At 37.6% G+C, this 16,434-nt stretch overlaps 1 protein-coding gene across 1 annotated transcript in view; it reads left to right on the forward strand.

The window, feature by feature from the left end:
• CCDC6 (coiled-coil domain containing 6) overlaps window positions 1–16,194 on the forward strand; it is a 53,433-nt gene extending 37,239 nt beyond the window's left edge. Inside the window, exons 6-9 of the mRNA XM_027898267.1 lie at window positions 961–1,117; window positions 4,377–4,477; window positions 8,140–8,264; window positions 10,641–16,194. Of these exons, the coding sequence (XP_027754068.1) occupies window positions 961–1,117; window positions 4,377–4,477; window positions 8,140–8,264; window positions 10,641–10,832 (575 nt within the window). The 3' untranslated portion in view covers window positions 10,833–16,194. The remainder of the gene's footprint in view (window positions 1–960; window positions 1,118–4,376; window positions 4,478–8,139; window positions 8,265–10,640) is intronic.
• Window positions 16,195–16,434: the final 240 nt, after the last annotated feature.

Consider the following 16,434-nt stretch of genomic DNA (forward strand, 5'->3'; position numbering starts at 1 on the left):
CTTAGAAGTGATATTTCCACGAAAGAGAGATAAATCACATGTTGTTAATAGTTTGGGAACCATCTTCTAAGAGAGGAATATTCTTTTCATTGAAGGGTGCTACATAAAGAAGTGAGGACACAACATGATGAATCATTTTTAAATATCAAGGATTTAACTTTAAACTTGATCAAACATCACAAAATACGTGTCAAGTCTTCACCATGTGTTTCATTTAAGTAATCTATCACAATGCTTTGTAACTTTCCATAGTTTAATTTTATCACTTTAAGTAATCTGTGTTACCAGACCATTTAAGTGATGTTTGCTGAACTTGTTTAGAATTGAGAACTCAAATTGCCCTTTGATGTAAAGAGTAAACCTCTTGTTGACTTTTAATACCAAAATGTAATGTAATTTTAATATTAATATTTTAATATCAGTACATGTTTTGCTAGCCAGTTTTTGTGAAAAAATGTGTAATTGAAAGAATGCTATAGAATACATATAAATTATCAGTTTTAATACAAGTTTGAGTTTTAAGTTTCAGAACTCGTTCTTCCTCCTTTGAAATTAAAATATACCTTTAAAATAATTTCTTCTATGTGTTGCAGGAACATCCCTGTAAATGTAGAATAGCATTATTTTAAGGGAGCAGGAATCAGTATTTCTTCTTAATAGTTTTAGTCCTATTATTTTCTTCATGATGTTTTTTCCTTTCTTTTCAAATTTAGGACTGTTTTGGTGTTGGTTTTGTTTGTTTGTGGAGATTTTTTACATTTTATTTTGAAAATTACTGTCGAGCAGTAGTTTTAGTAGTGGCTGTTCTGAATTTGGCTTTGAGGTAATAACTTAGAGATGAAAATTTTGAGTGATCTGTCCTGAGCAGTTCCTACACCCTCATCTTGAAGCACTGGCATAAAATTAAGCACATTGTGAAAATGGATTTTAATCAAATGTTAACAAAATTCTAAATTTCAGATTCAGAGAAGATGGCACAATACTTAGAAGAGGAGAGACATATGAGAGAAGAAAACTTGAGACTTCAAAGAAAATTACAGAGGGAAATGGAACGTAGGGAAGCACTGTGCAGACAACTATCAGAGAGTGAATCCAGCTTAGAAATGGACGATGAAAGGTTTGTCTCTTTTAGCCATCCAGATGTGGCATTGATCTATTTACCAATACTACTTTTAGGATATTATAGAGTAAGCATAAAAATAAACTTTATATGGGTTCAATATAAATATCAGATTTCAGCATAGTCCCAAAGTATCTTCAGTAGAATTGTATCAGAGTTGTGTAGAAATTGCATTAGTTTTAACAGTGAGGAAGAAAATATTTGTACATTATCAAAATCCTTAAAATTCATGTATATTGAAATAAATATATCTGTGGAGTTGAGAATCAGGATAATTTGATCATAGTAACTCTGTTTTGCCCCTAACTTTGTAACTGGAAGGAATTCTTGAGGTAGAAACAATATCCTTACTTGGGCCTAATTTGTCCTTTGCAGAAAGTAAAGTATCTTCAGCCAAGTACAAAGGGATACTGTGTAAAGCCTTGGAGAGAGGAAGCATTTCCAGAACTGTTGAGTTGGTTTTGATGTCCAAACCATAACATCCTTGATTTCTTTTTTTCCTCTATTGCAAGCTGCTTGCTTGCACTAACCTTACAGTCAATCCTGAGTTTTTGGTGGTTTTTTTATCATGCCTTTTAGTGTTTTCTCACATCATAGTCATATGACAGTGTTGTATCTTGAAAGAGGATTTTAAGTACATTTTGAATAAAACATTCTTATGTCTTATCAAGTGCTCCTTATTTTGTTGTATTGTTTTACATTATTTTGGATTTATAGAGGTCCTTTAGAATAAATAAGTTACTGTGCTGTGTATTCTTCTGATACTGAGAGATTCTTGGGTCATCAGTGTATTTGTTATAATTTACCAGAAACAAAGTACCAGATATTTTGTGTCAAGGAGAATTCTTAAAGTTCAAAGTAGTGTGTTCATTTTAATGAAATGCTAAGGCAACTTGGCATATATTGCATTAGCATCTGGTATTAAGATGTATCAAATGCTATATATAATATAAATTGAACTGTTAGAAGTACAGGATTTTGGTGTTTGAATCTTTTTTTATTAGCCTAATATTTTCTTCCAGTATTTACAGTGTAATGGAAGTACGGTCAGAACCTAAATCTATGGGAATTACCAGTATTAATCTAAAATTGCAGAGTATCCTCATAATGTTTTTTGTCAACCACTTGTAGGTATTGATAACTTATAAAATGCAGGAAAATTTGGTTAACTCTTCTGTACTTCTAAGAAATTAATTGTCAAGTTGATTTTTTTGGTGCTATAGAGGCTTGACAGAATAGCTCCAAAGCAGGTATTTGCAGTGTAAGTAATAAAAGGCAAAGTGAAGGATGAGTCAGGCATCAGTGGTTAGTCTTGGAAGCACTGTGTATACAAAATACTTGCAGAACTATGTGTAGTAATGATTTTAAAATGTAAATTTTCGTTAACTTACATCTTCCTAAAAATGGTGGTGGTGGATCAGATACCCATTTTTTTTAGTTTAATTCTGTTAGCTGGTGGTTATACTTATTGTTTTTATATGGGGGTAGATGAAGATGCTTTACTGACTGCAAAATACACAGCTCTCCCAAAAGCTCTCCCTCCTTACTAGTGATAGGTTTGTTTTCTCAATCCTCCATCCTATTATTTGGAGTAGCAGGGAAATACCTGAAACCAGGAAGCATACTGATGGTGTGCTGCTGTTCCTTATCACCTGATCCAGGTACTAGGATGACTTACAGAAAATTGCATTTGTATAGAGTACAAGGTGATTAAGTCAGAAAGATGCTGCCTTACCATAACACATGCACTTGTCTGCATTGCAGGTTACTCTGTGTTGCAGAGATAGCCCAGCCAGTTCAGTTTCACCAACTTTGCCACTGGTAGCTCTTCAGAAAACTTATGTTTAATTAAACCCTGATTTGTCAGTTTGTTAGTTTTCTATTGTTTTCTCTATTGCAGCTACTTTTATTACCTGATCTACCCAAATTCAAACCAGCTTGGATACCACTACAGTGTACTGCCTGTGCTAGGGCATGTGGCTTAGTGACTCTGAATATTCTGGTTAGAAATCAGCAAGATGCAGTATCAAAACATCTTGCAAATAGTTTATGAACAGACCTCAAAGTAGTCGTCATTGTGAATTCCATCAGATAGGAGTATTTTTAGTGCTGCTTCATGTTACTGGAGTTTTTCCCCATGATTTGGAAATAAATGCAGCTGCCAAGAATTTCTGAGAACACAGTGGTAGAAGGGAGTCAAGTAATAGTCAAAGGGCTGTTAGTTAGCTGATTTTGCCTGCTGCTCTGCTGTGTTCAGCAAAGAAACACAGCGAAATCCAATAATATAAACGCAGGTGCACTGATTTGCAACCACATGTGCAGGAGAAGGTGAGCAGGGGAGCATCTAATCTAGACAGCGACTGAAAAAATCTAGGTGGAGAGTGCACAAGCAACTCAACCTGAAAGCTGCCAGCCTAGTCCTATGACAAAAAAGCAGAATTTCTTTTGCGATAAAAACAGTAAGTGGCAGGTAGGAGCAATTGGTATTATTTTTATCTCCTTTTATACAGCACTTGATGTCTGCAAAGAAGCTTCACTATATTCAGTGGGTAAAGAACAAATAAATATCACTGAAGTTATTACAGGTGGGGAAAAATGCCTTGCCTGAGGTTCTAATCTGTTCAGTTTATCACAGTGAAGTGTGGGAGGTATCTTGCAACACAACCTGGAAGTACCTGTAGTGAGAAGAAGTCCTGGGTTGAAAATCTCTCTTTATTCCAGTGGCAAAAGGCAGGATGAGCAAATGGTTAAATGTTGAGACCAGGGGGATTCAAGTAGAAAACTCAGCATGTTTTAATCATATGGCTAATGGGCTGTTGGAACAAATTATTAGTACTTTAATGATTCTTTTCCCCCATTTTCATGATTTCAGATTAGTGTTGAATGTCTTTCTGGAAGGTCCATTCCAGCCAGATGACCTATTGAGTCCAATATAGAAATTATGTGTAAAGTGCAAGAATGTAGTATAGGTCAGTTTGGATGGCATGGTTTATATCTCTGACCTTAATATGTACTATTCTAATCATATGCAACTTATATGTTTTTACCTGCAAATGACTTAAGTCCAGCTGTCTCCACTGAAAGTTAAGCCAGTATCAGCAATGATAAGAGTTCCTGTCATGACTTCCTAAAGGTGACTGATCCTTCATTAATCTGATGTGATTCTTATGGGAATTGAAAAAATCACAGTGAAACATTTACAACATGGCACATTTTAAAAGGTTTGATCTAATTATTCTTTGCCTTTTTTTGTTAGATATTTTAATGAGATGTCTGCACAAGGATTAAGACCTCGCACTGTGTCCAGTCCTATCCCTTATACACCCTCACCAAGTTCTAGCAGACCTATATCACCTGGTAAATATTCAACCCAGTTTCTAAAATTATTGTATGCATCACACAGTAACGTGCCCTGTTAAATATATTTAGGTCAGTAGCCTTTCAAAGCTAGTTTGGAGGAAAAAATCCTGCATCATAAATGCAAGAATAGTTTTGCCTCAGGGGTCTTCTAGCGCAGCATGTTTCGGGATGGTGAACATACATATTTCAGATTTGTGTACAGATGTTAAAGGTCAGTGTAGCTATCACACCTGAACTTTTATTTCTTTTTTGCTCTCATTTTCTTTCTTGCTGTCTTGTTTTTTTCCTTCCTGCCCCCACAAGTTGCCCAATAGGACACATAATTCAAATGGATTTCTAGGGTTTGATGATGAACTAGTAATGAGACTGCTGTTGTGTTCTGAATCAAAACTTCTCAGAGAAGTCTAATCTTGAACGTCTTGGGAAAAAAGTCAATTTTCATTTCTCTTTAGTAGAGAAATGGCTTTTGTACTTTTGCTGTTTTCTGTTATTAAACAACTATAAAATCAAGAATTCTTGTCTCAGGTGCTTTGTATAATAGAGGCAAACAAACCTTTTCTGAGTTTCTAATTACTAAGGAAACGTATTTGTGTTACTAACACATTTATTGACTGAAATTTAAAAATCCCTTAAAATTGGGCTTGGACATTGATTAGATGTTGTTGGCTGTGGATGTGATATAGCAGTCCCAAACTCACTTGTACATAGTGAAGTGAATCCTGTGTGCCCTGCTTTCCCAAGTTCACCTTTAGAACCTGCTGGGCAGAGTCCCACATGGTGGGCAAGTGAGATGTGCTCTGTATTGGCACATTCTGCAAGATGGAAATGAGACATTTCGTTGCACAGGTCTGCTAGAACATATAAAATGTCTTTATATTGTTTTAATTTTCAAGCTTAGCTTTAGTTTCTCAAAGGATTCTCAATGGTTTTTGTCTAGGCGTTGTAAAAGGAGTGTGTGTGAAAACTGGCCGTGGCCAGAAGCTGTGCTAAGAGTTTTCAGGAGTTTTTTTGCTCTTCTGCAACGAGCCAAATCACTTGACTTGAAAAGTTTTGCAAGATACATTACCAAGAAAGTGATACATGTTTCCTTATCCATTTCCTGTAAGTGGGTGTACAGAAATGCAGTCTTGCCAACAGCTGTTCTGGGGTGAGCACTGCAGGTGTTTGTGGTTATCTGTGTGCAGCCTGCATAACAGTACAGTGTTCCACAGTTACAGCTGTGTGGGGGACAGATTAGCTGGGAACTGGCAGGCTTGCATCTTTGAGTACTTAGCAATGCACCCTGTTTAGATGCTGGTGTGTCAGTGCAGGAGTACTCTGTTCCTACACTGGGACTGAAGCACATTCCTTGTTCCCTGTGGACTTTACTTCCCATCAGAAGTTGATACAAGAGTGCAGTGTTCTAGTGGGAATTACATCCCACAGACAGGGGATGCTGAAATACAGTCTGAATCAGAGTTGAAAACAGCACAGCTGAAGTGGTAGTTTCTAACAGAGTTCCTGAGTTTGGAAATTTTATTACAGTAAATGTCCCAGGCCAGCACTTCTGCACAGGCAGCTACATTACTCTCCTTTGCATCTGGTAAATTAATATCCATAGCTGAGAAGTTTCAGACTTTAGAAGCAGCAATTTGATAGAAAACTAATGAGATCAATAGGGAATTTTGTAGAGCTGTCTGGGATATACGAATGCAGTAATAGATGAAAACAAGTCGTTTTTGAGAGTACTTTGTATCTAAAGTAGCACAGTAAGACAATGTCAAAAGCATCAGCACAGAATAATATAACAGTTGTAATTTGCATCAAGTAACTGTATGACTTGGCATGTTTCATTTGGGAAATGATTGCCCAAGTGTGTGGAAACAATTTGTACTGGTTAGAAATGTTATAATTTCATGTGGATAGCTGGTCAGGTTTAATGGTCAGATTCTGGCTCCTGATTCCCAGAGCCTTTTATGCTTGGGATGCTACTTTTGAGGACTCTTTGAAGCTGAGAGAACTACTGAGTTTTCTAGCACAGTGAATGGAACTTTGAAGACAGTGTAATTATTGCTACTCCTGGGCAGCTAGGGATTAGCTGATCTAATTACCGGTTAGTCTTTAGTGAAGATAAACTGTTTTATGCTTTGTAGCTGGGCTAGATAGAGATTTTGGGCTGCAGAGAGGAGCTGCCTGTTTTCACATCTTTGTCTGCCATGTAGACTCGCATTTGTAAAGCTTGTGGAGGTGGATTATCCCAAAGCAGTTCAAAATTGTTATGTTACAAAGGCTGGCTTGAAGCATATATTTTGCCTTTTATTTCTAGGCTCTTACCTCTGACTTGCAACACATTGTCACGTCCGTGAACATTGTTTCTGTCCTTGTGCTTACAGAAGTACTTAAATACAACATACATACTCTACAGGCAATTAGATTGTGTAGTCAAAGCAGATTAATTTTGTTGTTACTCTGTAGTGGCAGTTATTCCATTGCAGTCACTCATAATTTGCACCAGACGTACATTGGGGATGTAACAGAATCAAACAGAATTAAAGGAAGCAAGAGGAGTCTGTTTGCTTATATGACTTTATTAATGATCTGAGGCTTGTTCTGTTTCCTCCCCAAGATCTTGTCTCATCTGCTATAGGGAGAAACAGACACCTGCAGTCAGGGATGATGCTGGGTGTTGGTGCATGCTGTAGCTGCAGTGGCACTGTTCTCAGGTGTGAGGACTGTTAAATCCAGCGCTGTGTTGTAAAAGTTTGAGACCTTCAGAAATTTTTGTTGGTCATTATTTTCCAAGGCAGTTGCTTGTATCTAGTAATAAACAGCTCAGAAAAGTCATGTCTTCTACCTTACTGATATTTTTGTCAGAAAACAGAAACAAGCTAAAGGTTTTGGAAAATGTGCTCTCTTGATAAATACTCAAACTGTTCAGAACACTTCAAGGTGTGGACTTGAATCGTTTAGCAGTTGGTGTTTCTGTTTACCTTGGTTAGCTATACAGGTACTGTGCATTTTTATAATTGAGTTCTTATAGAAAAGTAATACTTAGATGAAAGAATTAGATATTTACACTTTTGAATGTTAGGCTTTACTTAATGTGGATAAAATTAGTTATAATTTAAAATGTTAGCTGTTAGCCTAGTCCAACTAGTAACAGTTCCCAGAATGTTTTAATTTTACACCCCCAAGGATCTTTAAAACATTGAGGCAAAAGAGGAAGAAGCCTCAGTGCAGATCTGGTATGCCATATTTTTTGTGGAATTTCATAGTTACCCAGTGCTAGAGGGCTTTTCCAGGCACAGCCTCTCTGCTTGTTCAGACTGTATGTTCGTTACTCAGGGAGCCATTTCCTCTGTGGAGAAATGGAATGCTGGATGGAAATGGTTGTGAACGAGGCTACTAGGGGAGCCTTACACCATTTATCTTAAGTGAAAAGATGGGTTTAACACTGTGTAATGTATGTTTGAAACATATGCTAGTGTGCTACAGGAAAAGAAAGCAATTTCACATCACGCTTTTTAGTATGATGAATATTTTTTAGATATCTAATCTGCAGGAGTTACCAGTTCTTAACTATCATTGATTCAGAACCAAAAAATTTTAAAAAACCCCTCACACTTTAGTTTTTAATATGAAACAAGAATGTTGATGATACCTTGTTTTAACAATTTTAGGTCTGTCGTATGCAAGTCACACAGTTGGTTTCACACCACCAACTTCACTGACTAGAGCTGGAATGTCTTACTACAATTCCCCAGGCCTTCATTTGCAACATATGGGACCATCCCATGGTATTACAGTAAGTATTTAAAATAGTAAATACTTATTACCGATATAGTTTGCTTTTTAAAAGTTATGATTGCTTGTCCTTAAGCTTTTTTTACAAAACCTTTTTGTAAATGTTTGTTTTTGTCTCCTTACTCCAAGATATCTATTGCTGCTTTCTTCAACCCTGATTTTCCTCTTCACCCCTCAGAAACTGATTCTTTTTGGAGAACCTTATTTTCTGCAAAAGAATAGGATGTATTATCATCTTAAGGACAGTAATAGGTATCATCTTATGGATCAGCAGGCAGGGTGTGAAAAGTGATGTTCTAAGCTACTAAGCCTATCCCAGGAAGTAAAAACATTGCTTTCATTTTTCTCCTAGTCTCCACCATCTGACGGATGAGTCATCTGAGGTTGCTTCAAGCTCAGGTTTTCTTCAGGATGACACACAATGCTACCATCATGTCACTGTAACAGGCAGTTAACTCTTATTTTCTATTCTCACTGGCAAAGAAGAAGGTTAATATAAACATTTGCTAGGGCGATTTCTCATATCTTTCAACTGAATTTATTTCCTTTTTACCTGCGATGTTTGATGAATTTCTGCTTCATCATGTTTCTTCTAAATATTTGTGGAGTTTAATGGGCAGACAGAGCCTAAATATTAACCATTTGGCAAAATACCTTATAGTTGTTGTGTCAAGACCATTTTTATTTCTCTGAGCAGGTATGGTAGTATGTAAATAACATTCAAGGGTTTTGCTTATACTTGTCGTTCTCAGATGTAAAAACTTATTTCAATAGAATTTTTAGTACAGTGCGAAAACATGGCTGCTTCTGCAACGGTTTAGGTGGGTGTGCAAAGGTAATTGTTACAATTTCCTGGAGCAAAGGGGGGTGGGAATGCTACAGTGGTGGGTAGAACAGGAAGGAACTGGAGCTCAGCAGGAAGGTAGAATCCTGGTCCGAGTTCAGCCCGTGGCTGTGTGGCACGTGAGTGAGTCACAGGAAGATCTTTATGTTTCTGGAAAACCTGGAATCTAATTTTATAAATAAGTTTTTTCAAAGAACTTGTTCTGTTCAGTGTCTGTGAAAATACTGCTCTTTCTGAAATGTAAATTAATTGAGTCACTGTGAAAAAGATCATCTTCAGGACAAAATACTAATTGTTCTGAGAAAGGTAGTGATAAGTAACTCTTGGCTTTGTCTCAGTACTGATGCCAGGTCCCTGCATATTATTAGATGTATGCAAATGCAGTAAATGGTATTGTTTCAGAAACAACAGTCAGTTGGCAAGGATCTTTTGGCTTTTGCATAGAACATTAAAATATTGTACATAGTTGTGCAGAAAAATAGATACAATATACTTGATTTGACTAAATTGCAGTTTGATTCTTGACTCTTCATTTCTGATCTCCATTACAGAATAAATTTGACTCTACCTGTAGTACATTTGGTATAGAACTGTAATCGTGCTTTTTCCCAGGGTTGATCACCTGTGGTTGATTATTAATTGTGGGTGGGTGGTTTGTTATCCCATGAGGTTCTTGATTAATGCTGACTGGATTGGTAAGTAACAAGCATTTTTGTTTCAAAAGCGCAGAAGTTAGTGTTATGCAGTGTAATTTACATTTTTACATTGCTAACATTTAAAGAAGATCACCTTCCTCCTCCCATCCCCCGTGGTTTGTAAAGATAAAGTGGGTTTTAAATCTTTGTGTTTAAATGGGCAAATTGTTGAAAATCTGTTGTTTCTGTTCTGTAAATTCTGTTCAGGGGGTCTCTCTAACAACTGCTTCACTCATGCAGCTCAAATGGTTGTAATCTTTTTTGTTCTCCAAAGAACAACTTGTTTTATGCTTTGGTCTTACTCCAGTATGTGGGCTAAGAGTCTTTCAGAGAGCTAGAGATTCTGGGCAGACTCTGATATTCAAAACATTTCCTCCCACGCTCAGGTACCACACAGTTGTACCTCATATGCCAGCAGCGTAAAGTCAAAGGTTCATCAGCACCCACTGGTTGGGCAGGCACAGCTGGGAGGTGCTGGGCCTGCAGCATCTCTCATTTCCTTTTAGGTTGCTGGTCATGATGGGTAAACATATCTTCAGGACATGTCTTGTGTTCATTTCCTGCAAGCTGACAGGAAGGAATGCATGTTCTGTTTGATGTCAAGAGTACTTCCCCTTCCCTTTGCTACTCCATTTCAGAGGAACGTTTATTTTATGTAAAAGTTGTATTGTGACTTTTGCAACATTTTGAAATTTATTCTTCCCACGTAATTGTTCTGATTTTCTTTTTTTTGTGAGATTTGGTGGTTTGTTTTTTTTTTCCTTTGCCAAGATTAGAGGACTTGCACCTAACGTTGTTCAGGAGTGTGTTAAACATGATTTCAATATTTGTTCTGCAGAGGCCTTCACCACGAAGAAGTAACAGCCCCGACAAATTTAAACGTCCCACTCCTCCTCCTTCTCCAAACACGCAGACCCCAGTGCAGCCTCCTCCGCCACCACCTCCACCACCTGTGCAACCTTCGGTCCCGCCCGCAGCGTCGCAGGCAGCCAATTTTCAACATTCAGTGCATCCCTCCTCTCAGCCTTAGTGCATGTGCTCAGCAGTCTGTATGTCAGAAGTGGACTCATAACACGGAGCAGTTTACTAAAAGCCAAAGGCTTACTTGGCATATTTGGATTTGACTTATTTGCACTGAGGTTATATAGGCTTCACTGTTAATTGTGTTGTAAACGTTTGTATAAAATGCAGCCAGTGTTGTGGGTCTACAACACTAACTTAACAAAGTTTTCCATCAGTGTTTACTTGAACTACATGTATGTCCATTCTCTGGCTGGAACATTTGCTACTCTGTTTGGTAATACGGCATTATGTCGTTTTGCTTGGCTCCAAAGCTTCATTTTCCTGGCTTTTAGGTTTGTAAAATTAAAGGGAGACCTTTTTATATTTTTTCATGACAATTTGCAGAAAATGAAAGGCATGATGGGCTACATGATAAATTCTGAAATATTACAATGTTTACCAAGCTTATGGAAAATCAGCACTATGTTTCAGTCATTTAAAATAACAGCTTCTAGTGCAAAAGTGAGTCAGACACTCTAATCAATGCCCAAGACACAAACTCTATTGTATTACGTAGCAAATAAGCTTAATTCAGCACACAGGACACATCCATATTTCTCCTGTTTAAAAGCACCTCAAACGTATGGTACAGTCAGAATTTTACACTGAGGGAACTGGCTTGTTGGAGTCTGTGGAATGTACAATTCGTGGACCTTAAGATTTGATGATGTCACTTGACATTTACATTAACCTGTAAGCTGCCCATGCTGCGTGAGCTGTCACAATGACCTCGGTAAGTGTGGTCCTGCCCACGGGTTACTGATCGCTGATTGAAGTGTGCTCTTTGATTTTTTTTTTTGCTGCAGAAGGCGATGTGATTGTAGAGAACAACTGATGATAATTTCTTTCTTGTTAAAATATATTAATTGTGATTTCCCCGAAGCAAAGTTTGAACAGATATTCTAAATGTTCAAAAGTCTGTTAGAAATAAGATGAGCATAGAGGAATATATTGGCGTGACAGCCAAAACTTTGTATTGCTTGGTAGAAACAGAGTACAAGAAAGTAGCACAACATGGCACTAATGAATGCTTATTTAGCAGCCTAAGCCGGTACAATGTATAAAGAAATGTATTCTGAATACATTCTTTCCATTCATTTAGCACAAATAAATTGGTTTCACTTTGCAGTGGAACAAAGTGTCACTTCTTGATATTGACATCTTACTCGGTTACATTTTTCCTGAGGTTCCTGTTGAGTACTGAGGTTTATATATTATTGATAATTTTAAGTGGTTTACCTCATATATATGGATATGTGGGCCATGGAAAATGACAAGAGAATGTTTATTTTATGAGAATATGTATCTGGCTATAATCAGAGCAGAACATGAGTAATTTATCTTTTGTTTACAAAAGTTTGTTTGACATGCCTAATACTTTATTAAGGACATTTTTGAGAAGGAAGTACAGCATTCTGGTAGTAAACTAACACTTGTACATATATTGTCAGGTTTGCCACTCACCCATTCAGTCAGAATTGCAAACTGAAAATCCTTATAAAATTAGTGCATTAGATCAAAGTAGTAAGTTAAAATAATGTTGTAAAATGTTCCGCTTAAGTCAAAACTAGGATTTTTTCACTGTAGTTACGTAGTTTCAGCTCTGAGAGAATCTAGAGAAATGCATACATAGTCTATTACATTTCTTAAACCAATATGGGATCAAGTGCATTATCAAATTACATTAATTATGGCAGTGATTCCCCAGTCAAGTGATTCTCAAGATTGTGGCGGACCTAAAATTTGACCAGTGCTTCCATCTGAAAATAATTGACCATAGCAGATGCTCACCTTTCTGTAGAGGAAACTCAGCTGTGAGTATTGTAATTAAGCAGAGCTCCTGCATCAATCGGTAGTGAGGTTGCAGGTGAGAAGGTGATAGGCAGTCCAAGGTGGGACGAAGGTCAAGATAGGATCGGTTTAGTTTGGCGCTTGTCCTTTTGTAAACATAAGACGAATTAAAAAAAAAAAAAACAACTCTTCTGTAAGTAGGATTCCAGCTCAAGTGTCACACTATTTGAAATGTGCCCTCCTTTTTGAAGTGCTTTGAGATTCTTGGACCTATGGCTCTACAGAGTGCAAGCCCATGGTGGTGGTAGTACAGATGTGGGCGGGAGGGGAAGAGCCTTTGACGGTGTTTTAAGATCTCAGAATGGAAAATTGCCTAAAATAATTTATGTTTGAAGCATATTCCAAAACTGAATTTGCGTAACCCAAGTTCAGCTGCTGTTATAAAGTGTCTTAGTGAACTCTCCTTAATATTCCAGTGGGACTGTTACCAGAAGAAAGTAAAGAATTGACAAATGTGTACTAAATCTTGGAAGTGTAACAAGGCGCTAAATTGGCCTTATCGAACTAAGAACGTTGAACAAACATTTGCTTGCAATCAGAAGTGTTAAACTCTATTTGTAGACTCTTTGAATAAGATGAGAAATTGTGCACAACCATCTCCTAATAAATGTAAATGGATTTTCAGTTTCCCTTGTGAATTATAGTCATGAATTATGATTCCACAGCTGTGATTTTATCGGATCTCGTACAGACTGGAGAAGCTCACTTGACAGTGAGGTCCAGCGTACTCTGAGGGCTTAAGTGCTTGGTTTATCTCAGAAGCACCTGGGTGGGTTTCTGTTGTCCTTTTCATCACTAATGCCTGTCACTTGCACACGGCATCTCACTGGTTGTATAAGGCCACAAAAACAATTTTGAGCTGTGATGAGCATTTCGTGAGCCTACCCCTTTACAGCTCAAGATTAAAAAAAATAAAATCTACTTTTTAGGTGTTTCAGCAGTGCTTTCCTCTCTGACAATCAAGCAGCTTTCTTTTTATATTTTCTCTTAAGGAATCTGGCTTGCACACTGGAATGCAGCTGATACTCTGTAGAGTGTTAAGAGTTTGTTTTATCCACAGTTTGTTCCAGAGAAGTTCTTTGGAAGAAGAGATGGGACTGTTTGGAGATAGTCTTCCAGTTAAAAGCCAGATAAGACTGCTTTAATTACATGTACTCTTCTGAAAGCATATTCCTGAGGGCAGAAAGTACTATCAGAGATTTTCCAGAAATTGTCAGTGCTTTTCTATTGGCAATCACTGTACTGGAGCTGAACAGAATAGGATTCCTTTCCTGTAAAAATGTTTGATTTAGGAATCCAGCTGCCTGGGTGGAATCCCTGTGCACTTCAGCTGAATGCACAGCAGTCTTGGATGCAGTGAAAACGAGAAAGTTTCCTGGGATCTGTGCAACTTGCACTGCTGACAGGAGACCGTACAGACTACATATATTTTGTTAAATAAATGGAAACTGATCATGGAGATGTTGAATAGTTTGTCAATCAAAGAAACCCAGTCCTCTCATCCTCAGTATTGATTGCTGCCTGCTAAGAGGATGCATCCAGGGACCTTGTTTAAGTTTTGTAGTGCTTTTTCTAATCCTAGTGCTTAGTTTTACAAGCAGTGCGAGTTCTAATACTGTTCAACTCTTTTTGATGTTTCCTTTTTGTTTCAGTCATGGCAGTCCATTTCTTTTTGGTCCTTGGGAGTCTACAGAGCATGGACTATGCAGAACATATTTCTCCAGTTCAAGCCATCTCATAAGAAACCAGAAGGTTTATGGGTGTAAGCTGTAAAATTATAATACATGCATATGTTACAGCAACCTCCTTGAGGGGAAACATTTCTCCTTCTGAAAAGAGAGCAAACAGAGCCCCTAATTACCAAATGGACTGTATGCATAGAGACAATCTGGTTTTCTCGGTTCTCTGAGAAGCTGAATTCCTCTTCCAGTCCTTTTTTGGATTCAGATTAAAGGTTCTAATATTTTTAATGTTTAGGTTTTTTGGTTTTTTTAATTTCCACATCTCACTGTAATAAGTACTCAGGATATCTTCATGTTCCTTTTGGGTAATAACCATTAGTCCCAGCACAAACAGAGGTTGAGTCATTGCCACTTTGTAGACAGGAGGAATGAGTATGCCAGACGGTGGCCTTTACAGTGCAGTCGTAGTTAAAGAGGAGTATGTGCTCATGTAGTGATTTACTTTTTTTTTAAGCAGCTGGTGCTGGTTTTGGATTAGAGGTGTGTCCTGGGGAGGATATAAATTGTGGAGTTTGTGCTGCATTCCAGACAGCTGCTATATTAGGGAGAAAGTGCTTGTTCCTACTCAACTAGTTGGGCTCCAAAGAAAAGTACTACCTCATCTTTAGGCTGGGATGATGTGGCTGCGAGGTCAGGAGAAATGTAGCTGTGTTAGGTTTTGTTCTGCATGTGTTACCTGGATAGGAGTCTTTCCTCACTGGAAAGGGGCTCCAGAGGTTATAAAGTTTTTGTAGAGGAGAAGTGAGGAGTTAGGACAGATGGTTGAGGGTTGAGTTTGAGGAAACTGTGTGTCCCTGTAGTAAACTGCTGCTCAGAGTACTCTTTGTCTAGGCCTGGGAATTGCCTGTACTAAAACTACTTTTTTTTTTTTTGTGTGTGTGTGTGTGTGCGATTTCCTTTGAAAAAATGCTGTGTTGCAGTTCTTTAAGTTTATAGCAATGCTGTCTAATTTAAAAAAAAACACCACCAACGATAACAAAAAAAACCACAAAAAGTAATTCCCCTTTCCACAGAAATATTGGAAGTAGTCTTCTATGTGCAAAGGTGGGTTTTCTCATAATATAACTTAATGCTGCATCTATGAACAGAGATGTTTTATTCTAGTAGTAAAACCTAAGCTGTCCGAGGCACTTTAGTTTGTGATTCCTGACTTTTGTTTTGGCAGGTGTTTCAGATGAAATCTAAGCCTCCTGTGGAGGAAGAAAAAAAATCACCTGACAGCTGTAGACTGTTCCTTTCCTACAGAAATACAGCAATTTCCTCAAATGCAAGTAAAAGTGGAACAAGCATCCTTGAGCTTTTCTGAAGCTTGTATTTAATTTCAGTACCTTGGTACCTTGCTCTTGTATATTTAGAGAATCAATGAAGCCTCATTATAGGTTGATTGGGTGTCTAGCTGGTTATTCCTATGTTTTTTCTGATCCTAGTGAAGGAAGCCTGTTCAAATTTGGATCAAGCAATGGCCAAAGTTCAGATTTGTTGAGCATGAATACAAGTGATGACTTTAAGAGCGTTACACTGTGTTGGTGTGGGTTGGAGCTTATTGTAAGAACCTCAGATACAAAGAAGTTTGGGGTTTTTTAGCAGGTTACATTTTATTCCTGTATTAGCTGTATTATTGCTTTTTTTTGTATATTTCAAGGTGTTTACACATATTTGTAATTGTTATGATGTGTCTGTAATCAAGCTCATCTGTGCCTTCATGCAGACTTCCAATAAACACTTGATTCTTTTGTATTTACTTGTATGGAGGACTACCGGGTGGATGTATATTTCCTTCTCTGTCAGCCTGTCATCGCTGGGAAAAAGATGAAGAAAAATGAGAACTAGGAGTCACAGAAAGATGCGTGCTTGTCTTTGTTTTTGCTGTCTTTAATTCTAGTCAGACCATTTCCAATGTTTTCACTTAAATGTCCGAGTGTGGAACCTGGGGATTAACCTATTTTCATAATAAAGTTTGCAGAGGAGGCACTCCTC

Source organism: Empidonax traillii, unplaced genomic scaffold (assembly GCF_003031625.1).
Source record: "Empidonax traillii isolate 1590-97213 ecotype Southwest subspecies unplaced genomic scaffold, ASM303162v1 scaffold588:size748185, whole genome shotgun sequence".
NCBI classification, from domain to species: Eukaryota; Metazoa; Chordata; class Aves; order Passeriformes; family Tyrannidae; genus Empidonax; species Empidonax traillii.